This window comes from Myotis lucifugus, unplaced genomic scaffold (genome assembly GCF_000147115.1).
Source record: "Myotis lucifugus unplaced genomic scaffold, Myoluc2.0 scaffold_273, whole genome shotgun sequence".
NCBI classification, from domain to species: domain Eukaryota; kingdom Metazoa; phylum Chordata; class Mammalia; order Chiroptera; family Vespertilionidae; genus Myotis; species Myotis lucifugus.
This window is the reverse complement of record NW_005871321.1, coordinates 536742-559397: the sequence shown is the minus strand read 5'-3', so window position 1 is coordinate 559397 and position 22656 is coordinate 536742. Positions and strand designations below refer to the sequence as shown.

General features: G+C 49.2%; 1 protein-coding gene across 10 annotated transcripts in view; it reads left to right on the top strand.

The window, feature by feature from the left end:
* TNC (tenascin C) overlaps nucleotides 1–21161 on the top strand; it is an 86854-nt gene extending 65693 nt beyond the window's left edge. For 9 of the 10 annotated variants that reach the window (XM_023763041.1, XM_006099361.3, XM_023763042.1 and 6 more), the window contains 11 exons: nucleotides 1918–2040; nucleotides 3088–3231; nucleotides 5283–5402; nucleotides 7585–7728; nucleotides 8422–8552; nucleotides 12440–12572; nucleotides 14159–14310; nucleotides 15353–15449; nucleotides 16300–16461; nucleotides 18905–19068; nucleotides 20441–21161. In XM_023763041.1, coding sequence (XP_023618809.1) covers nucleotides 1918–2040; nucleotides 3088–3231; nucleotides 5283–5402; nucleotides 7585–7728; nucleotides 8422–8552; nucleotides 12440–12572; nucleotides 14159–14310; nucleotides 15353–15449; nucleotides 16300–16461; nucleotides 18905–19068; nucleotides 20441–20551 — 1481 coding nt within the window. In that variant the 3' untranslated portion in view covers nucleotides 20552–21161. The remainder of the gene's footprint in view (nucleotides 1–1917; nucleotides 2041–3087; nucleotides 3232–5282; nucleotides 5403–7584; nucleotides 7729–8421; nucleotides 8553–12439; nucleotides 12573–14158; nucleotides 14311–15352; nucleotides 15450–16299; nucleotides 16462–18904; nucleotides 19069–20440) is intronic. The other variant, XM_023763047.1, reaches the window with a different exon arrangement.
* Nucleotides 21162–22656: the final 1495 nt, after the last annotated feature.

Here is a 22656-nt window from a genome sequence, read left to right as displayed (position 1 = left end):
ATGACTTTGTCATTCTTTTCTGGAGGTTCTTTAACCTGTCCCCCGGTTGAGGAGGCCCAGACATGCACCCCCAAGGCCAATGGGGGTAGTCAATGCCCCTTTTCCCAACTCCCACAATGTTCCCCTTCCCACTGCATCCCACCCTTCCCAGCCAAACAGCCTCTTAACTCCTCCACTCAGTTCTAGTTCAGATGCATTTGAAACCACACACCTCGGCGCTGCAATGACATTGTGTCTGGGGCCTGGGTCAACGTGTCTGCAGAGACACTTGTTTGGCAGTCCTGCCTTCTATCTGACCCAGCTCTTCCTGCAGAAGGAGACACGCTACAGTAACAAACAGCCGCCCACACTTAGGTAGGCCTGTGGTCCAAAACTACCACACACACTGAGCCCGAAATTCCACCATTACTGTGGATTCAGGAGTACATGATGGACGAGGCTACTGATGCCTGTGGTTTCTAAGATAGGCCGGATCACATTGCCACTTTCCAAGTGAGAACACTGGGGTCTAGCGAAGAAAGCTGTGGTCTCAAGATAAACCTTCTAAAACGGGCCAGGACCTGCATCAGTGAGGTCGGCAGGAGAGCCATAGTGCCTGAGCTTACACCTTCTCAGCTGGCCTCGCCTACATCTTCCCTGGGGGCTGCCTCAGAATCCAGGGTGGCCCATGGCAGAGTCACATGGAAAAGAAATGAAGGAAAGAGCGACCGTGTTTACCGAGTTCTTGCTGCATGCCAGATATACCCGTTGTGTCTGTTTATCCTCAAACATTCCTGAAGGTCGGCACCCTTTATCATGGGACAGATGGAGCAATTGAGGCTCCCGGAAGTGAAGGGTCCTGCCCAGGTTGTCCAGGCTCTCTGTGGTATTTGGACAATCAGATCATACAGGCTCCAGAGCTCTTGTGGTTTCCAAAGCTCTCTAGAGAGGACAGAGCCCGAGGCAGCCGCCGAGTCTGAGGGTGGCTACCAGGTTGCAAGAGGAAGCCGTAGGAGAAGAGAAAAGGACAGAAATGGGGAGAGGGAAAAACACCCTCTCCAAAGCGGTCTGTGGGTTTCAGAACTTCATGATCAACGTGGGTTGGAGAGGGGAACAGATAGATGAAGCGAGATCCCTGGAGACCTGAAAACTGTTTCCTAGATTCTCTGGTGAAGCACGGTCCGCTAAAGAGGGCAGGACACCAAGCCAAAAAACACAGAGAAAAAGCCAAAGGACACGGGGTGTCAGGGAGGCAGAGTTCTCCCACAGGTGGACCCAGTGTCCAGGGTGTTTGCCTTGGTGATGGGCCCAAGGTTCCTCCCCTGGCTCTCGACCCCCATCCAGTTCTGGGAATGGGTTTGCAGGGGTCAGTGTCCATGTGAACATTATTTCCAGAATCCTGGGTTTGCACTCAGTTCTGCTGCCCAGTCTTGGGCCCCAGAAAGGTCACACCAAAAGAATGTTCATTGGAAAACTGAGCCTCGGTTTCCTCCTATGTCAAATGGGTAACCATACCTTCCTCTCAGAGCTTTCTGAGTGAGGGCTAACCCTTATCAGTTTCAAAGAAGTATACAGTTGTCAAGTCTTGGTACCCTTTAATGAAAGGAGCTAGAAAGCCAAGATTTTTCAAAATGCTAAAATCCAGAATTAAAGGAGGGTGTATTACCCACACTTCCTTAGACGTCAGCTGCGGGGCTAACATTCTCCCTGAATGAAACCAAGTGGAGGTCTACAGCCCTGGGCCCTGTACCTGAATGAAAGGAGGGTTGTTCCTATCAAGTCATAGCTTGACCACAGAGCACTACACTCTCCATCCTAAAGGCTTGGCCCAGACACAGACGAGGGGCTGAATTTTTCTGGATAAGGAATCCAGGAAGCATCTTTGGTGAGCAAGGTAGTTAACTTTTCTGGGTTTCTCCTGTGTTTTCTCCGTGACAGCCATGGGCTCCCCAAAGGAAATTCTTTTCTCTGACATCACTGAAAACTCGGCTACTGTCAGCTGGATGGCGCCCACTGCGCAGGTGGAGAGCTTCCGGATTACCTACGTGCCCATTGCCGGAGGTAACGGACGGGGGAGGGGACGGGAGGAGGAGCCTGGAGGGTTTGGGTGGAATAGTAAAGAGACCATTCCTCTCCTCTCCTTCCCAGCATCATGGCCACCCTTATGCTTGAGGCCATCTGGATAGACTTCAAGGTCCTTAGAAGACACAACCTTGGGAGGGTCATTTTAGGAAGACACCTTCCAGCGCTGACATTCTAACATCTCTGAGAAATAGGTCCCCATTATTGTGTCCACACAATGACCTTCTCTCTCTGAGCACGCTCATCCGGAAAGCTGGTCTTGCCCTTGGGTCTGTCTCTCAGGAAAGGATGGGAAGTTGTGACTCAGTAGAACTGGGAGTTCTCCTTTAGAGCACATGGGCTGTAACAGAGACCATGGAGGAAACACAGTCCAGTCTGTATAAAACCATCTGCCAGGTAGTGAGCTCCCTGTTAGTGGCAGTGTATACAGAGAGAATGCTAGACAACCTCTTCAGAGGAATGCTATGCTGTAGCATCTCTGTGGGGAGTTTGGCCAGGTGATGTCCAAGCTCCTCACCAGCCCTGAAATTCTAAGAAATATTAATTTTGGACTTTTTAATAGCTATAGGAGTACAAACTTGACCATGACTGACTTCTTAAAGAGTAGAACCTCTGCTAGTAAGGGAGCCTATTTATCCCTAACCTAAGACAACGGGGGTTAAATATATTAGATATACATCACATAGTGAGTTTGCCATATTCTCTGTGAGAAAAATAAATGAAATTTACTCAACATGACAGCTCTCTACTGAACGGAAATTTGCCACTTTTAGCACATTGTGACCATGTTTTTCCTCTCCTGGCTTGGTTTTTGGCATCTGCTTGGATGGAAAAAAAAAAACATTATACAAAAAGTAAGAACTCTTCTCTTATGCCAGATGGTAGGAGCAAATGAGAAGTCAAGAAAATGGTGTTGGATAAAGATGCAGTGTCATTTCCAAGTTGGATACGCCCATTCGTGGCGGCAACAGTGAGTAGGTTTCAGTGAGGCTCAGCAGTCCCCATGTTGCTTTCACTGTGTTCCAGGTACACCCTCCACGGTCACTGTGGATGGAACCAAGACTCAGACCAAGCTGACAACACTCTTACCCGGAGCCGAGTACCTTGTCAGCATCGTGGCCATGAAAGGCTTCGAGGAGAGCGAGCCCGTCTCGGGGACGTTCACCACAGGTGAGGCTCTCGCCTTCAGCATTATTGCTTGATGCTCAGCAGCCAGGAAATGTTTCTATTTAGAAAATCTTAGTGGGGAGTGGACTGGACTCGGAGCACCACAGCCCTCATTTCTGGTCCATCCCCAGCCTCTCATGGGCTGTGGATCCTTGACTTCATCCTTAACCTCGCTGGGCTTCCCATTCCTGGGGCCATATGGAAGAAAAAGCACAAGTTTGGGAGTCAGCCTGACCTGGGTTGAAATCTCAAGTCAACCACTTGTAGGTACATGAGCGGTCAGTTCATTTCTTTGGGCTCTACTTTCCTTCTCTAGGAAACGGGTACAATTCTGCTTCCTTTGCTGTAAGGATCACGTGGAACTACATAGGTAAAGCATCTGTAATATGAGGACTTCGCACAATCAGCCTCCTCCCCTCCCTGGCCTGGTACTCCAGAATCACAAGAGATCTGCAATGGTGACAGCTGCAAAGTAACTGCTCTCTACTGAGCAGCTACTGTGTTCCAGGCACTGTTACTAATCCCTTTGTGGTTGCACTATTAAAATGGCTGCTATCATTCCCATTTTACAGAGGAAACCACTGAGCCTCAGGGCCCTATAAGTCATAAATGCTGGAAACAAATTTGAACTGAGGTCAGTCGCACTCCAAACTCTGCATTCTCCTAAAATAAAGGATCATTTTCCTATTATAACCTGATCTGGGCAACACACTGTAAGGAGGGGAAATAATGAATTGCATTGAAGGAGAATGAAGTGGAAAATTTCTCTTCAGGCAGCCATGTCTCTAAACAATTGATCCTTTGATAGATGAGCAATTATCCAGCCTAATCCATTCAAGGATGCAAAGAATGGGCCCTGTAGAAGTTTTTAAAAATATCCTCATAGCCTCAAAGAGTTTATAATATGCAATTAAAACATCCCATCTGAACCCAGAGTCCTGTCCACCCTTATTTCCCCATCAAAATCTTTCATTCATGGATTCTCACAGCAACACATGGCAAGAGCCAGATGCCTTTCTTTGCGAGGCCCTGTTGTCCTGGTCAGTGGCAGGAGGGTCTGAACAGGCCTGGTGAAGCAGGAAGGAACTTGGAGCGGACAGAGTGGGTCCCCCAAAGTACTCTGCCCTCCTGACTGGGAGGCCAGTCCTGGCATCTCTTGGGGCTCAGGCACGTCATCTGCAAACGAGCTCCTGATGGCGGCCTCCGTGCTCCGGGCTGTGGTCCTGGAATAGTTGAGTGGTGAATGGGAACGCAGGAGGAGAGTCGTGCTGAGCTTGCTTTCTGAGAAAGCGGTGCTGGTAGCAACAGTGATCAGTCACATGGGCCTGGGCCCTGTGAATATCCATCCTTTCTCAGGACGAGTCACTTGGAGATCATGTCTACTTTATCATAAACTCTTTGAGACTATGATGATATCAAATAACTTCAATAGTCTATTAATAACACCCACTAGCACATATCACACACTTTGCCTAGTTCATGTTTACAGCAGCCAGCCTTGGACGACTGAAGAAAGAGATGTTTGGAGAAGGGAAATGACATAGGCCACACAGACCCTAGACAGAGAAGCCCAGGTAGAACACAGACCCCCAGCCTCCAGAGTCTAGGTCCATATCATCTACAAGCCATCTAATCAGGGCTCTTACTCAAAGCCCAGAAAAGCCTCGGGCAGCCTTCACTCCAAAAGTTCCCTCTGTTTTTGTAGGTTCTTTCCCTTGGGTTCTACTATGATGATAACCCTCGTCTTCAGCCTTTCCATTTTATACAGCGTCTCTCGACATATAACATATAACAATCAGAAGAACACTGAGGATACAACCAGGCAGAATTACTATCCCCATTTTACAGATGGGGAAATAGAGACTCAAGGCCAGCAAGGAAAGAAGTTGTGACTCAAACCCAGGTCCCCTTGGTGCCAAGCTTAGGACTGAAAACTTTCCATGCAGCTGACACTGTGTCCCAAACCAGGAGTCGCAAGCAGCATAGACAGCTGTGGTCTGAGGTCCTACCTACGGCTGCTTATCTCTCTAACACATTACCGTCTCTCTTTGCAGCTCTGGACAGCCCATCTGGCCTGGTGACAGCCAACATCACCGACTCTGAAGCCTTGGCCATGTGGCAGCCAGCCATCGCCCCCGTGGACAGCTACATCATCTCCTACACAGGGGAGAGAGGTAAGCTTGTGTCCAAGGCCCTCCCCACTCTGAGGATGTCTGTTCTGCTGTAAACTCTCCCCATTCTCCCTTCTCTGGCCACATTCAGTAAAGGATGACAGAAATGCATGGGAGGCTGGGAAGGCCAGCAGTGCCCTTGTGGCTCTCAATTGCCACCTCAGAACAGGGGCTGGGGGTAGGTGTGGAGGGGCCTGGTCAGGGGGAGGCAAGGAGGCCCTGCCCATATTCCTCTGCTTGTTGTCAAGTGAAAAAGCTTCCATGTTGTAGTTACATCAAGGGAATCCAGTAGGCATTTAAGAAAAACAAAATGGACCACCCGAGCCTGTCCATGCTTCCCCAGCCTGTCCTCCTCTCCTGCGAGGGTCTCCCCCTGTAGGCATGAGCACCCTCCCTAGGAGGCAGCTCTCATCTCTTACAAGGAAGGAGTCCAGACCTCACATCTTAAACAGGCTGCGTCGGGTGGCACTGGGGAGCCTGGGCTTCTCAGAGGCCTCAGGGGAAGCCAGGAGTAGCAAATTTGACTGCGAAATCCTTGTCTTTGCAAGCATCTCTGCTAATTTACTCAGTTCGCAAATTAAACACTTGTTTTGGGGCACTAGCACACAGCTGCCAGAACATTAAACTCAAATCCAAATAAGAGAGGAAAGAAAGAGCAATAGATTCCTTTCCACTGAATTAACCCATACTTTTGTAATGAGCTCCTCCAGGAAAAAGTGTTACTATTTTCATCTCAATGCAAATGCAAGTTTTATATCTGGGGGCTCAGTATTGTTTTACCTTCAGTGACAATAGGAGAAGGCACCATAATCTGTGTCCTGGGCCTCTGAGCATCTTACTCAGACCGAGCAGCCACCTAAGAGAGTTCTTTGTGAGGACAGAGCCTGGGGGATGAATGGGGAGGAGCAGTTTTTGCATTTATTCTTTTTGAAAATATATTTTTATTGATTTCTGAGAGGAAGGAACAAGGAGAGAGACAGAAACATCAATGATGACAGAGGAACATCATTGATCGGCTGCCTCCTGCCTCTCCCCTACTGGGGATCGAGCCTGCAACCTGGGCATATGCCCTCACCGGGAATCGAACCGTGACCTCCTGGTTCATGCGTCAACGCTCAACAACTGAGCCATAACTGCCAGGCTGCGTGTATTCTTTTTATTCTTCAAGTCGTAAATATTCTCTATGCAGAGACTCTACAGAGTCCGAGAAGATGGTATTGTCTCAGCAAAAATATATCAGGGTACAGCTCAGAGGAATCATGGAAATGCTGGTTGCCTGGAAAAGGGCTTGGTCTAGGGCAGCCGTGGGCAAACTACGGCCCTCGGGCCGGATCCGGCCCGTTTGAAATGAATAAAACTAAAAAAAAAAAAGACGGTACCCTTTTATGTAATGATGTTTACTTTGAATTTATATTAGTTCACACAAACACTCCATCCATGCTTTTGTTCCGGCCCTCCGGTCCAGTTTAAGAGCTCATTGTGGCCCTCGAGTCAAAAAGTTTGCCCACCCCTGGTCTAGGGGGTGGCGTGGGAGGTTCATACATGTTGTGGTAGGGTGACCACTTCTACCAATTTGTCCAGGGCTTTCCCAGTTTTAGCGCTAAAAGCCTCACAGCCTGGGGAACCCCTCAGTCCCTGGCTTGCCTGGGTTGTTGGTCCAGTGGGTGGAAATGAACACACACACCTGGGCCCTGGTGTTTGGTGTCCACGTCAGACCTGACGACGGGTCTCAAGAGGCAGTAACCAGGCTCTGGCGTGCCTGCTGCCTGACTTTTGAGGTCCCCCCGCCTAATGATTTGACAACATTTGGCAAATTATAAAAGCACATGTAAGGAAGTAAAAGAGAGAGGGACAAGGCATGGGACAGATTAAACGTGGGTAGCCCCAGGCTCGGAGATATCACCTGCTCCTCTCCCCTGGCTGGTCCTTGTCCCAGCGACAGCAGCTGGAAAATTCTCCTGACCCCCAGTTCCCCTTCCTTCTGATTTGGTGCCTGGAAAAATTCAGTCTCCGTATCATAAATCTTTTGTATGTGAAGTGAGTGCTCAAGAGAGAAAGGGGCGTGAGGCATGTCTGCGGGGTCACTGAAAGTGTGTTAGAAGGAGGTGTGTGCGTCATTGGCCGAGCCAGCTGATGGCTCCGACCAGAAGCAGTAACTGCCTGGGTTTGTGTATTTCATGTTCAGTGCCAGAGATCACACGGACAGTGTCCGGGAACACGGTGGAGTACGTGCTGACCAACCTGGAGCCTGCCACGGAGTACACGCTGAGGGTCTTTGCAGAGAAAGGGCCCCAGAAGAGCTCCACCATCAGCACCAAGTTCACAACAGGTAAAGAGACACCGAGAGCAGGAAGATGCCCAGCCATGGCCCCTCCGAAACAGCCACTCTCTCCAACTTCCTTCCTAAGACAGATCCTGGCAGTGGGATGCTCAGTGTCAGCCACATCCACCACTGCCAGTTCCACCAGGACCTGAAGCAGCACACCAGGTCCTTGTGAACCAAAATGACCTGCTCTCCCCAGGGACTAGGAAGAGATTTTAAAACCAGAGCTTTTAAGTGGAAAACCAGACCCCCAGTGGAAATCCAGTATTTAATGATCCATGTTCTAGGCAGGGAAATATTCTAAGAGAACGATTTTTCCAGGCAAGTTTTCCTAGGGAGGAGGGCCTTGGAGGAGGCCTCCTCTCAGGGATGAGCACCATCAGCATCCATCTGTCCTCTTGTTTAGGAATAAGGGACATTAGTGAGTGTGTTCACAGCTCTGTCTCTCTCTCCCCATCCAACCAAGGCCATGCTGGGCTCAGGAAAACATGGCCCCTGGGATGAGAGGAACCCCAGAGAATCTATGTCTTTGGAGATGATATGGCTCAACCTCCTCATGTACAGATGGGGAAGGTTCCACCCAAGGTCATCCAGGACAATGGTGGGGAAGGACGTGGCCCCAGGCCTCCTGATACCCAGCTAGGGATTTTTGTCGTACATTGCTGACTTATTTGCTATGGATTGTCTTCTCTTCTCCAGACCTCGATTCTCCCAGAGACTTGACTGCTACTGAGGTCCAGTCGGAAACTGCCCTCCTCACCTGGCGATCCCCCCGGGCTCCTGTCACCGGTTACTTATTGGTGTATGAATCCGTGGACGGTACAGTCAAGGTACGTTGAAGTATATAAACAACTCCCCACGGCTGGTTGAAACCTTTACATTATCCTCAAAGTAGGGAAGAATGATCTGGGTGTGTTTCTCTACCCAGTGCAACTGGGAAACTGAAAAAACACGAACAGGGCTGGATGCCAGACCTTCTGAATCACAGGCTCCAGCCTCTCATTTTTACCAGGCTCCAGAGTCGGTAGCCAGCCCAGGTCAAGAGCCATGCTCAGAAGATGACATTTTAGGTGCTGGAGTCTTGGTCCTTTATTATTTGATTGAGCAAAAGCTAAAGGCTTCTTCTGTGTTCTGGCCATGTATACATCTATTGTCTCCCAGATGGCATCACTCCATGCTATATTGAAATACACATCAGCATGTTCTTATGACATTAGCTGTTAATACTGTTTACAGAAATGGTTCATACTATTTACTTTCTCTACCCACAAACTTTTTTCTTTTACTTTGTAATTTGAAATAACTTCAGACCTTCCCACAAGTGAGATTTTCCAAACTGAACTTGTTACTGAGTTTTTAATTTCAGTCATTGTTCTTTATATTCCCAGGATCTTATACTTATTCTCTGCACATTCATCCGTTTCTAGTGTATTGTTTGTGTTCCCTGCATCGTCTTCTCTTTATCTAGGAAGATACATGTTACCGTGATTTTGTTCCACAACCTGCGTAGCTCTTCCTTCTGTTTCGCTGCTGCTGGTTTGGTTGAGGTCTCCACTGTTCCTGTTGGAGACGTCCCGCAATGTCTGTCTGTCCTTTTGTGCTGGAGCCAAGAAGGAAGCTGATTGGGAGTTCCAATCGCACTACAGGCTTATCAATGTTGGGGCTCACGGTAGAGTGATGGGGCAAGTGACCAGCAATCTTTAGGGGGGCTCCCTAGTATCAGTGCTGTCAGCCTTTTCTCTTGAGCTACTCAGAGGATCCTCCAACTCCTACAGGCCAGACTGCCGGAAGCCTTGCTGGAGAAAGCGTGGCTCCCACTGTGCAGGCCTGGGTCTAGGATGATGCCGCAGCCTCCTCTGCAGCTGGCCCTGGTGGACTTGAATCCAGAGTCTCTGCCTGGCTCAGCCTTTCCAGGGACTAAACATCAGCCTTCCTTCTGGATGTGAAGGACAGTGTGCAGACTGTCAGAGCTGGAGATCTGTTTCTCATACAGTTTTAAACAAACTGTTATTCAGCCCTGCCCCACGCTGGCCTTCAGCAGCATCTTTGCTTTTGCATACATTCCATTCCTGAACTTGCTGGGCTCTGGGGCATTCATCATGGAGCCTCTGCCAGGCTCTGCCCCGCCTCTACCCCCGGCTCTCTCCATTCCGTCCCTCCATGTCATGGCACCACACGCTTTCTGTCTACCAAGATCCTGTTGACATCACATGCCTGTGGCCATCTCCTCAGCCATTTCCCTCACTTTGGGGGTTTATAGTTTATATCCATTTACCATCATTTTACTGGGCATCAGAAGCAAGTAGAGATAAACTGGCATGTCTACTCTGCCGTGCTTAACCAAAAGGAGACACGCATTTCTAGTTACTCTCATGGCCCTTCTCAGAGTCAGTATAACAATGCACTCCCTCCCTGTGTGAACAGAGGCATGTCCTGCTCTCTCTGGGTGGCAGTGTCCACATCCTTAAAATGAGCGCATTGGGACCACGGTCTCTCAGGTCCCTTCTTGGTCAGGCATTCCAGGACTTGGTGTTTACCTGAAGTCCTGAGCCTCATTTCAGTGCATCCTAATTGCCTGGAAGATGACTTTGCACAGCAGCCTAGAGAGCTGATAGGTAATTGTATCCCCAAGTAATTCAATGAACCCAGCTTTGTACTTGATCCTTCCCCAAGGGCCAGACCTAGGGGCCACACGAAGGTCACTGGATCACTGGTATCAAAGCTTGAGCACTTACCCTGGTTGACTTTCCTGTACGTCCAATCCCCGCTTTATGTGTTTCACTCCAGAAAAGCAGGCCTGGCCAGTGTGCTCAGTGGTTGAGCACTGACCCATGCTCTAGGACAGTGATGCCGAACCTATGACACGCGTGTCAGAGGTGATACATGAACTCATTTTTTTGGTTGATTTTTCTTTGTTAAATGGCATTTAAATATATAAAATAAATATCAAAAATATAAATCTTTGTTTTACTATGTTTACAATTATCAAAAAATTTCTATATGTGACACGGCACCAGAGTTAAGTTAGGGTTTTCAAAATGCTGACAAGCCGAGCTCAAAAGGTTCGCCATCACTGTTCTAGGACAATGGTTCTCAACCTGTGGGTCGCGACCCCTTTGGGGGTCGCCTAAGACCATCAGAAAACACATATATAATTACATATTGTTTTTGTGATTAATAACTATGCTTTAATTATGTTCAATTTGTAACAATGAAAATACATCCTGCATATCAGATATTTACATTATGATTCATAACAGTAGCAAAATTACAGTTATGAAGTAGCAACGAAAATAATTTTATGGTTGGGGGTCACCACAACATGAGGAACTGTATTAAAGGGTCACGGCATTAGGAAGGTTGAGAACCACTGCTCTAGGAGGTCACTGTTTGATTTTGGGTCAGGGCACATGCCCAAGTTGCTGGCTTGGTCCCCAGTAGGGGGCGTGCAGGAGGCAGCTAAATGATGCTCCTATCTTTCCCTCTCCATTCCTCTCTAAAATCAATAAGATGGGAGGGAGGGAAGGAGGGAGGGGGGGAGGGAGGGAGGCAGGACTTAAAGCATCCTGGTATAGGATGAAAGAGTCCTGGACAGGACCTTGGAAGACAAAAGGCAAGACCATCCTCTGCCACCAATAAATGCTGGAGTGAGAGCAAAACTCCACCCCCATTGGAAAAACCAGAATAACTTCACCTGCCCAGTTGTGAGGGTGGAAGAGGACCTTCCAGGGGCCTCCACACTGACTCATTCCTGCCTAAACAGTAGGCTGTGTTTGCAGATTGTAGAGAGCACCACTGTGTTTGGTTAGCTAGGAATTTAGGTTGAATTCCAATCCCAGACACCAGCTAAAGGTGATTTCACAGGCATTGGAAGCTGGAAAGAAGATTTGAAAAGAAAGAGCATTTCCTGCAAACTGAAACTGATCCCCTCCTCCGGACAGCAGCGCAGCCACCAGGCACAAGCCACAGCGCAGTCAGCGCAGGCCTTGCCACAACAGCACACTCTGCCTCCCCTGGACATCTCTGTTCTAGAAAAGGGGCATGTGGGTCAGCACCAGGCGTCATCAGACCATGCCTACTGAGCCCCATAACCATCTCCTGACTTAAGAGATCACCTGGGGAGTTTCTTGAATATGCACCTGGCCAGGCCCACTTCTAGCCCGTATGATCCAGGCAGTATGGGGTAGAGCCCAGGTGTTGCATTATTTAAAAAATTCCCAGAGGGCTGTGAAAAAAAAGCCATATTTAGGGACCACTGATATAACTGCCTCAAAATCTAAACCTTTTCTCCTTTGTGTAGCTCAGGTGGCCACCAGATTAAATTGGGTTTGTGTCATTCACTTGTTCAAAACCCTTTGAGGAATCTCCACTTCTAATCCTGATTAACTTTAAATTCCAATAGCATGGCTTTTAAGCCCTCTGCCCATCTCTTCTATCATCACTCCCCCACCAAATACCAAGTATGGTTGAGGTAGGTCATTGCCTTTTCATATTATTTTAATTAGTTCTGCCTCTTCTGGCCCCAGGACCTTTGCTCATGCTGCATTCTCTCCATCTCTGACATCTTAGAAGGGAGCATGGAGCCTGGCACAGAGTGAGACTCAGTGGCTTCTTATTGATTAAAGAAATAAACAGATGGGTGAATGAATGAATACATCATCTGTGTCCTAAGGATTTATGTGGCCAAACGCTATTATGTTCTTTCTTCTGTCCTTAGGAAGTTATTGTGGGTCCAGACACCACCTCCTACAGCCTGGCAGAGCTGAGCCCATCCACTCACTACACAGCAAAGATCCAAGCATTGAACGGGCCCCTGAGGAGCAAGCTGGTCCAGACCATCTTCACCACAAGTAAGGGGCGCAGGGATCAAACCTGTGAGACTGAACCAGCCCTCCTCTCCTCTGACTGCTACATTAAATTCACCCATCAAACCTCTGACAAGGATCAGTTCCCTGCCACTCCCTGAAAGCCTGAGGAATGTGGGTGCAAGAGATGACAGGGCTCATGGTGAAAGGGAAGGAGGGTCAGTAGTGAGAACTACTGGATTCAGTCTTCATCTCCACCATTGCTCTGTGTGACTCGGGAAATCACTGCCATTCTACGAGCCTCAATTTTTTCACCTCTGGGCTTGATAACAACCCCTTTTTCACAAGAACTCTGTGAGTCCTTGTATTGCATTTGAACTCCTAGCCCATTGTGTGGTCCATTCTCAGGGCTCATTATACACTTAGGGCCCCTCTTTTTCTTCAGCTTCTCAACATTTGCAAAGCCTGTCCATATTCACTCATGCACAGCCTCCCACCAAACTGGTGTGGTGGGCCAGGAATGCCATCCCCAGTTTTTTGGTGGAGAAACAGAGGCTCCCAGAGGCTCCTTTGATTTCTCAAGGCTACACCATGACTCAGAGTCAGCTTTGGGCTCAGTGTTCCAGGACCAGGGAACTGCCCCTGCACCCTGCCACTGCGTACCTTCTGCAGATGTTAGGCATGCAAGGTGTTCCATTGGTGAATAAGAGGAAGCAGCCGTTCCTGGGAAGGGAGGAGTCTGCCTTTGGGGAGCCCTGAACCTGGATTGCATGGAGCGGACCCCAGAGATGCCTCCTGCCCGCACTCTTCACTCTGGTTACTCTACACACACCTGCTGAGGGAGGGTCACAGGCAAACACACCTCTTTGCCAGAACTTACACCAGGTGTTGGGAACACAAAAATATGAGTGTGCCCTAAATATGATTTCAGATGAAGGCTGTGAAATAGACAACAGCTAATGATGCAACTTCAGGTGAAGGTCAAGTACAGTAAGGAGTCAGATCAGAAAAAGGACAGCTGTGGCCATCAGTTCTCCTTGCCACCTGCTAAGCACAGGCCCAAGATTGTCTGTATCTATCATGGTTTTAAGTTTTTGCATCACATTACTGCACTTGGAAATTCCCCAAGCATTCTTGTTCTCCCCGACCCCACCTGTCTAAGATCCCTAGGCTCAGGGCAGTAAATGCCATCTCCAGCGTCCTAAGGCAAGAAAGTGAGGAATTCAGGACTGAACTCCTGAATTATTTGGTGACACTGAGATGCATCCGGCCTAACAGAGTGCCCTGATCCACAGTGAGCCACCCACTGGGTGCTGGGGACCTAGACAGCCTGGCCACTCGAGGTAGATCGAGGCCAACCTCACACACGGACATCACAGTGGTTCAGCCCTCCTCCCACTGACATCATTGACAGCTTCCATCAATCTAAGGGACTGAGATGGACGTGTCCCTTAGATCCACAACCTCTAAGCCGCACTGCACCCACGCCGATAGGTTTTGTCCCCTCTTGCATCTGAGGGAACAGAGCCTCAGAGAGGGCCAGTCATCCAGCCCCAAAGAGTAGAGCTGAAATCCACGAGCTCCCACCCCAGTCTCCCTGCTCTGACGCCACTCTTTCTTCTACCCCTCAGTTGGACTCCTGTACCCATTCCCCAGGGACTGCTCCCAGGCAATGCTGAACGGAGACACGACCTCTGGCCTCTACACTATTTACCTGAACGGCGATAAGGCCCAGGCTCTGGAAGTCTTCTGTGACATGACCTCTGATGGGGGCGGATGGATAGTGAGTATCCCCGAAACCCCGGCACAGGGGCTGGGGCAGAGGGCATTGGGGGGTAGGGGGGGGGCAGGAGGGCTGGAGGCCCTGCCCCTGCACTCTGACCCCAAGGTGCATGAGGTTTGTAAGATAGTGCCTGCCACAAGCAGACACTCAAAGATTATCTCTTAAACAAAAGAATGGGGACAAAAAGAAGAAAATATTTTTCCTGTAATTTATGTCTTCTGATCCTTAGCTCTGTGATGCACAAAAATGACAGTGGTCATAAACCCACTGTGTATATTAATTACCATTTGCTCTCTACCAGGCATTGTGCTAAGAATTTTATATGAATTATGTCAATTGCATTACCATATGAGCTGGGTAGTATTTTTTAAATTGACACACTATTTTTTTAGAGCAGTTTTACGTTTACAACAAAACTGAGCATATGGCCCTAGCCGGTCTGGCTCAGTGGATAGAGCATCAGCCTGTGGATGGAAGAGTCCCAGGTTCGATTCCAGTCAAGGGCATGTACCTTGGTTGCAGGCTCCTCCCTGGCCCTGGCCCTAGTCAGGGCATGAGCAGGAGGCAACCAATCTATGTGTTTCTCTCTGTCTGTCCCTCTCTCTTCCACTCTTTCTAAAAATCAATGGGAAAAAAATAACTTAGGATGGGGAATAAAAATAATAATAAATAATAAAATGCAACACTATTTTTTTTAAAAAATTGAGCATATGGTACAGTGAGTGCCCCCAGGCCCTGGTCCCCACAGGCACAGCCTCTCCCGCCATCAGCATCCCGCCCCGGGTGTGCATTAGTTACAAGTGACCCTACACTGACATAGCATCATCATGGGTCAGTGGGTGGTGTTTTTAGTCCCTACGCTTCAGGTGAGAACACCGAGGCTCAGAGAAGGGAGGTGAGCTGCCCAAGTTACCTGGCAAATTAGTGAGGACAGAGCTGGGACAGGTGCTTTCCCACGGCCCAATGTTCTTCCTCTCAGAAAGGTGCCTTCTCTTTCCTCCAGTAGTTTGAGTGCACCCAGCCTCACTGGTTGTGTTCACAGGTGTTCCTGAGGCGCAAAAACGGACGCGAGGACTTCTATCGCAACTGGAAAGCCTATGCCGCTGGGTTTGGGGACCGCAGAGAAGAGTTCTGGCTCGGTGAGGCCGCCCTGCATGCTTATGTCCCAAACGTCCATTTCTGCCCCCTCGTCACTTGTCCCAACCCACAGCGACCTCTGGGAGAGAAATGGATGAGGGGGAAACAGCTCTGGTAGTACACACTGAATTTCAACTTCTCAGTGGAAAATATTTTAAATTCTCTGGGTCATTAAAAATAAAACTCTGGTCAAGGGAGAGCCAACAGTCAGGCCTTAAGAATGAGCCTCGCCTTTAGTCATTCACTGGCCACTTAAGAATTGTCCTCCTGAACCGTTAACTGCTTCTGCCCTGGGCTCCTGGTGGTGAGATGGGGTCTTATAGCCATAACCTCTAAGCACCCCTGCAAGGTACAAAGTTCCTGTCTTGCACATAGGAAACCAGAGTCTTGGAGGAGAATCTAGCCAATACTGTGAGCATCTGAGCTGCAATGTGAAATGTCCTGAGGCAGCACTACAATGCCCTCCTCCATCCATCCACACGCTCACACCTTCCCATAACCTGCCTGCAAAGGGACTGTCTGGCGGGGAATGTCTATCCAGCTATCATCCCCTCCCTTTCACTTGTACGGAGCTTTAGAGTTTACCAGGGGCTTTCTCCACCTCACCTCCTCTGATCTTCACAACACTAGGGGTTGGCAGGGCAAAGCTCTCAACCCGAGTTAGCCTGAGGCTTAGAAACATCATCTGTTTTGCCTGGTGTTGCCCCAGCAAGGAGCAGACCAAGCTGCAAGCCTGGGTCTAAGACTCGACCCTCCTTAACACACATCAGCCGCAGCCCTGATGCGGGTGGAGTAGAAACAATAGCCTCTGTCGCTGGTGCTTCTGCATCATCCCTTGCCTGTCGTCCACAGGGCTGGACAACCTGAACAAAATCACGTCTCAGGGGCAGTACGAGTTGCGGGTGGACCTGCGGGACCACGGGAAGACAGCCTATGCCGTCTATGACAAGTTCAGCGTGGGAGACGCCAAGACTCGCTACAAGCTGAAGGTGGAGGGGTACAGCGGGACAGCAGGTACGGACGGACACTCAGAGCCCAAGGAACCACAGGACTTTCCTGTGTTCTCAGCTGATTCCTCCCTGCATCATCCCTCCCTTCCTTCATTCATCCATCCATTTATTGGGTCATCCATTTATTGAGTATTTGAATCCTTAAGGGTGCTAATCCGGAAGAGCTACTATTGGACGGAGCTGGGAAGGTATTTTGGTCACTGAAACAGAGAAGGTTGGGAAGCAGGACATTCAGGGCTTATCTGGAGCTGCCATCACTTAGAAATGTTTAGATTTCAGCATAGACTGACAGAAAAAGTCTCTCAGGGGCCTTCATACTTGTGTAACCCAGTGCTTCTCAATCTATTATGTACATACTAGAGGCCCGGTGCACGGAATTCGTGCAATTGTGGTGGGGAGGCCTCAGCCCAGCCTGCGCCCTCTGGCAGTCTGGGACCCCTTAGGGGATGTCCGACTGCCGGGGAGGCAGGAGAGGCTCCTGCCACCGCCACTATGCTCACCAGCCGTGAGCCCAGCTTCTGGCTGAGTGGCACTCCCCCTGTGGGAGTGCACTGACCACCAAGGGGAAGCTCCTGTGTTGAGCGTCTGCCCCCTGGTGGTCAGTGCACATCATAGAGACCAGTCGATCTGCTGTTTGATTTGCATATTAGCCTTTTATTATATAGGATGAGCCCTCAAGGGATGCCAGGTGCTGACACAGCCACCGAGATTCAGTGTTTCTTACAAGCTCCCTGGTGATGCCGCTGTGGGTGGTGTTGCACTCTGAGTAGCAAACAATTCAGTCCATCACCAACTGCTCGAGTCTCTTGGAAGACATCCCTGCCACATGGCCAACCAGCCTCAGCCTGAACACCCCAGGGCAGAAGACTTCCGCAGCACTGTTTTTGTTCTTTGGTCCCCAACCTAGTGCAAATTTCTTGACTTGACACGGCCTCTGTGTGGTGTCTGGCAACACATTAGAGGAGAAATAAACAAGGACACAGCATGCATTCAGGGCTCCTGGGTCGCATCCTTTGGTGCAGATATTCCCACACATTACCCCCACTCAGCTCTCACAGCAGCCATGCCAGGAAGGCACAGAGGAGGAAAATGAGGCTCAGAAAAGTTCGGCGATTTGCCCAAGTGACACAGCTTGTAGAGAGCGGGCCCAGGTAAAAGCCGGGCTGCAGAAGGTGCTCTTGGGAACAAGAGGGATCAGGTCTGAGAGTGTGCCCAACCTGTGCCACCCTGCCCACTTTGGGTGGCTCTCAGTGATGTGCATGAAAACAGAAGAGATGCTGTGGTATATTTACAGCCTCTCTGAGCCCTGAAAGAAAACATCTATGATTTTTTTTTAAAAAACTCCAGATAAAAGTTTGCCGAAAGCCAGGCTCAGTGGAAGAAGAGACAAAGCTCTTTAGAGAAGAGAGAGGCCCCTCAAAGAAGCCTGACATTTTATTACCTGGCCATAAATACCTCTTTGGTGGAGATGGCTTCAGGCAAGAGGGATACAGTTACATGGCAAACAAAGACAAGCTGACTGAGCAGCAGGAGTGAGTGAGCCTCCGCCCCTCTCTGTAATTCCAGCAGAGATGAGCTGGGATGCATCCCTGACAGGAGACACCTCGTTTATCAGGGTCCACCTGCCACGCTCATGCTCAGCAGCTAAGACAGGCACCTGCTGCCTCTGACAACCTGCTCCTAAAGGCCAGGGTAGGTGCCAGGGCATCCTGATGCTTTGATGCACTGCGCTGGCCTGGTGGGGAGTGAGGGTGCACAGAAAGAACGGCACTGAAATCTTCCCAAAACTCCGTGTTCATTTATAAACTAGATTCCCCAAAAGCACTCCATGAGTGGGCTTTTTGTCCAAGAGTCAGGGAACGCTGGTCCCATAAACACTTAGAAATCTGATAGCTGAAGGGTTTGCTTCCAAGTATGGTTCTAAAGATTTGTATTTAGGGGAAAGCATTCTTAAATGCAGATTTCTCGCATTTCTCAGTGAGTGCCTTTATGGAAAGGGAATGCAAAACATCATAAAAATAGCACCAATCATAACTATTTGCTCAACTCTTTTTAGCAAACACCTTATATATGATCCCAGCAGCACTCTGAGGTGGATAGAAACAATGTACTAGTCCCATTTTATAGCATAGAAAACTGAGGTGCAACAAGCAACTTGACCTGTGCAAGGTCACAGCTAGGGAGTGAAAGAGATGAGACTTGAAGCTGGACCACAAAGTCACCCGCAGCCCTCTTTCTACCACATGCTGCTTCTGTCAGAAATGCATCCGTCAGATATGAGGGATGACACTCATATCCCATCTAGTCCCATGTGTGATTCTAAATCTGGCCTAGTGTTCAAGGCTGGCCCACCCAGGCCCGTTCCCTTGTCACCTCCAGTTGTGTCCTTCACATCCCAGAGGAGATTCCAGCTGGGATTTCTCAGGTGCATTCTCTCTCTCTCCCAGGTGACTCGATGGCCTACCACAATGGCAGGTCCTTCTCCACCTTCGACAAGGACACAGACTCAGCCATCACCAACTGTGCTCTGTCCTATAAGGGGGCCTTCTGGTACAAGAACTGTCACCGTGTCAACCTGATGGGCAGATATGGGGACAATAACCACAGTCAGGTGAGCGGACCGAGAGGGCCCAGGACCAAGCTTGGAAGCCGGTTGGGGGTGAGACTAGGGGCAGCAACCTCAGTAGATGACATGTTTTTCCCAGCACAGCAGGGGGAACCTCAGTGACATGCAGGTCAGGTGAGTCATAGAAATAGCCCTAGCCGGTTTGGCTCAGTGGATGGAGCGTAAGCCTGCAGACTGAAAGGTCCCAGGTTCGATTCTGGTCAAGGGCATGTACCTGGGTTGCGGGCATATCCCCAGTGGGAGGTGTGCAGGTGGCAGCTGATCGATGTTTCTCTCTCATTGATGTTTCTAACTCTCTATCCCTCTCCCTTCCTCTCTGTAAAAAATCAATAAAATATATTTTAAAAAAAAGAAATAGCACATGAGGGAAACCACTGGTCAGGTGGATTCCAACACAGAGAGCTTTCCTCGGACAAAATCTTCATCTGACCCCACAAGGAGAGCAGACAAAGGGGAGACCCTGAGGTGAAGTGGGGTGAGCGCAGGTGTTCCTGCGTCTTACTACGTCGCCTCAGTTACACTTCCACTCTGAGCGTTATTCACCGCCTTGTCCCCTAACTTCAGTGCAATACAAGGTCTTCCAGAAAATTAAGACAGCTGTGTGCCAAAGGAAACTTCTTTTTCCATCCTTCCTCCCAGCTGTGGAAGAAGGAGATGATGATATAAAAGGCCGTAAGGAGAGCAGGGAGGGCCCTAGCTCTGGCTCTGCTCCAGCCGCTGTGCTAGCTCCTTCAACATTCTCCCATTCCATTCCGACCCCCAGTCAGATCCTTGGTAGGAATCCTGTGGATTATAGACGCCCCCGCACGGAGCTACTCAATTCTGTTACCTCCAGTCCTGACCTGAATTCTTTCACACTTTTCCTCGTGATGGCAACTGCCATCGGCCACCACTTAGTTCCCAGCTGGCAGAGCCAACCTCAGGTGGCTTGTGACTAGAGTAACACAGCTGAGTCGGATTCCGTTAGCCCCTCTGGCACTTTTCACCGCAAAGGTCAACAGACAGAGACAGCTGAACTGCACGGCAGTCACGCTGGAACAGAACTCACCCCGTCAGCTAGAGCAGTGATGGCGAACCTATGACACGCGTGTCAGAGGTGACATGCAAACTCATTTTTTTTGGTTGATTTTTCTTTGTTAAATGGCATTTAAATATATAAAATAAATATCAAAAATATAAGTGTTTTACTATGGTTGCAATTATCAAAAAATTTCTATATGTGACATGGCACCAGAGTTAAGTTAGGGTTTTTCAAAATGCTGGCACGCCGAGCTCAAAAGGTTCGCCATCACTGAGCTAGAGAGCAATGGTCAGTGCCTACTGGGAACCAACTGGGAGCTCTTCTCTTGTTCTACAGGGTGTTAACTGGTTCCACTGGAAGGGCCACGAACATTCCATCCAGTTTGCTGAGATGAAGGTGAGACCCAGCAACTTCCGAAACCTCGAAGGCAGGCGCAAGCGGGCGTGAATTGCAGGGACACCTGGCTGAGAGGTGTAGGGCCCAGAGGAAGAAGAGAATTTTACCAAAGCACAGTGCAACCCGTCCAACCATCAAGCCACACCTGGGCATCTGGCGGGAGTTCACATGGACCATGGCGCCTCGGGCCAACGGCAGGAGCACGGGCCTCCCCCTTTGCGATTCCTTCCTTCGCACCAAAGACAACCTCTCCAACAGGTTTCTGTTGTGTTGTTCGAATCTGCAAAAGCCTTCCAGGGACAGCAGCCAATGGTCTTTCTTCTTGCGGGTGGCTGTGGGCAGGGGGTGGGGGTATCCACTGTACAGTGATAGTTTTAGAACCGGCTGTCTTTTACACAAAGCTGCATAATTAATGTTATTTTTGTTCCCAGTGATTCAGTGTGTGTTACTGGGAGCCATCCCCATTTTTTACATTTCATACAACAGAACCCAGAAAAGCAACCCTGTTTCAATGTTAAGGATATAATTAATATTATTAATATAATAATAAGGATGATGATGAAAACTAAGGATTTTTAAAGAGACTTTCCTTCCCGAAACACATGTGGACAGTACCTGATTGTATTTTTTTTTAATAAAAGCACAAGTACTTTTAAATTGGGCTGTTGTTTCACCTTCCATTGTTGAGCTTGAATCCCATCAAAGCCAAAGTATTTGAACACCAGGGGGTGCAGGAAGGTGAGGAGGGTGCTGGTCATGTGGGAAAGAAGGGCCAGAAGGGAGGGAAACACTTTTCTGGACAAAGTTGAACAAGGTCAGAAAAGCTTACGCGTTAGATTCAGCTTCTTGCTCAATATTTCCAAGACTAGTTGTTTATGGTTTAAAAGCTGTTTTGTACACCCATTTTCCTATGTGATCGCCTAACAATGTTATGACGTAGATGAGGCGAGAATTGTTATCATTCCCAGAGGCAGCACTGTCTGAGTGGGGGTGCTCACACACGTCTTCACATCAAAGCATTTCCGTGAGAAATGAATGATATCACCCACAGGAGGCCCTCAGCACGGTGCCCAGCACACATAAGTGCTAATAGGTAGTAGTTATCCTACTATTACTTTACATATGATGGGTTGGGGTTCCTACAAGAGCGATGACTTGTGTGTGGCTACTTACTCAGTTAATAACAGAACCAGGATTTAAACTCAGGGCCCAATGTCCCTGCTCCCCCACCCCCACCCCTGATGAAACTGCCCCCTCCCCTGGGAAAAGGTGTGCCATGAGGACAACGGACAGGTTGCAGAATGAGGATGGTCCACGGGATCCTTCATCAGGGTCCACAATCCCAAATCTTAGAACTGCAAAGAATGCCTGTTAGGAATATCTCCTCCTTCTCCCCTACTCAAAGCCCCCTGAAAGGAAGAGAGAGCCCAGTGTCCCGCACCCCCCAGCCTCAGCCTGAAGACGTCTGGTAATAGGGAGCTCACTGCCCAGCACACCAGGCAGATCTGTTCACACCCAGTCCCTATGAGTCAGAACCACACTTGACACATTTCTCTTTTAGAACTAGGATGGGGAAAGCAATCCCCAGTTCATTCCCTGAGGCACTTTCAGCAAATTGACTTATTTAATGAAAACGTTGGGGCTGATAGGCCTCATTCAAATGGAATGTGATGGCTCAGAGAGAGGATCAGAGCACCGAGGCTCTGGCCAGGCGCTTTGCCGCACAGTTTATCGCGCTTTAATGAGCGCTGTCATGTCACAGACACAATTTGCTGCTCAGATCACAGACTTGTTGCCTGCAATTCAGCCATAGCAACACCTGCTTTGCTCCATACACCCAAACAAACGGTGCCCTGCAACCGCCAAGCCTTAGTGCAAGCCTTAACCCTCTGCAGGCTGCTGCCCCGAGGTCTCTGAGCGCCAGCCCCATCCCCTCCCAAAAAAGATAGATGGGGCTAAGCTGGTGCTCATGATTCTGCGAGGTTTAGAAGGTAACAGCCATAGGACTTGGGGTTCCAGAGAGCTTCTCCATATCCACACCCCGTTCCTGAGCTGCCCTCAATTCCGACAGGGCATCTTCCCTAGACATGGTGCCATTTCGATAGGGCGAGCCTAATTAGAGATGTGGGAGCCAGAGTCAAGGCCCCACTAACTGC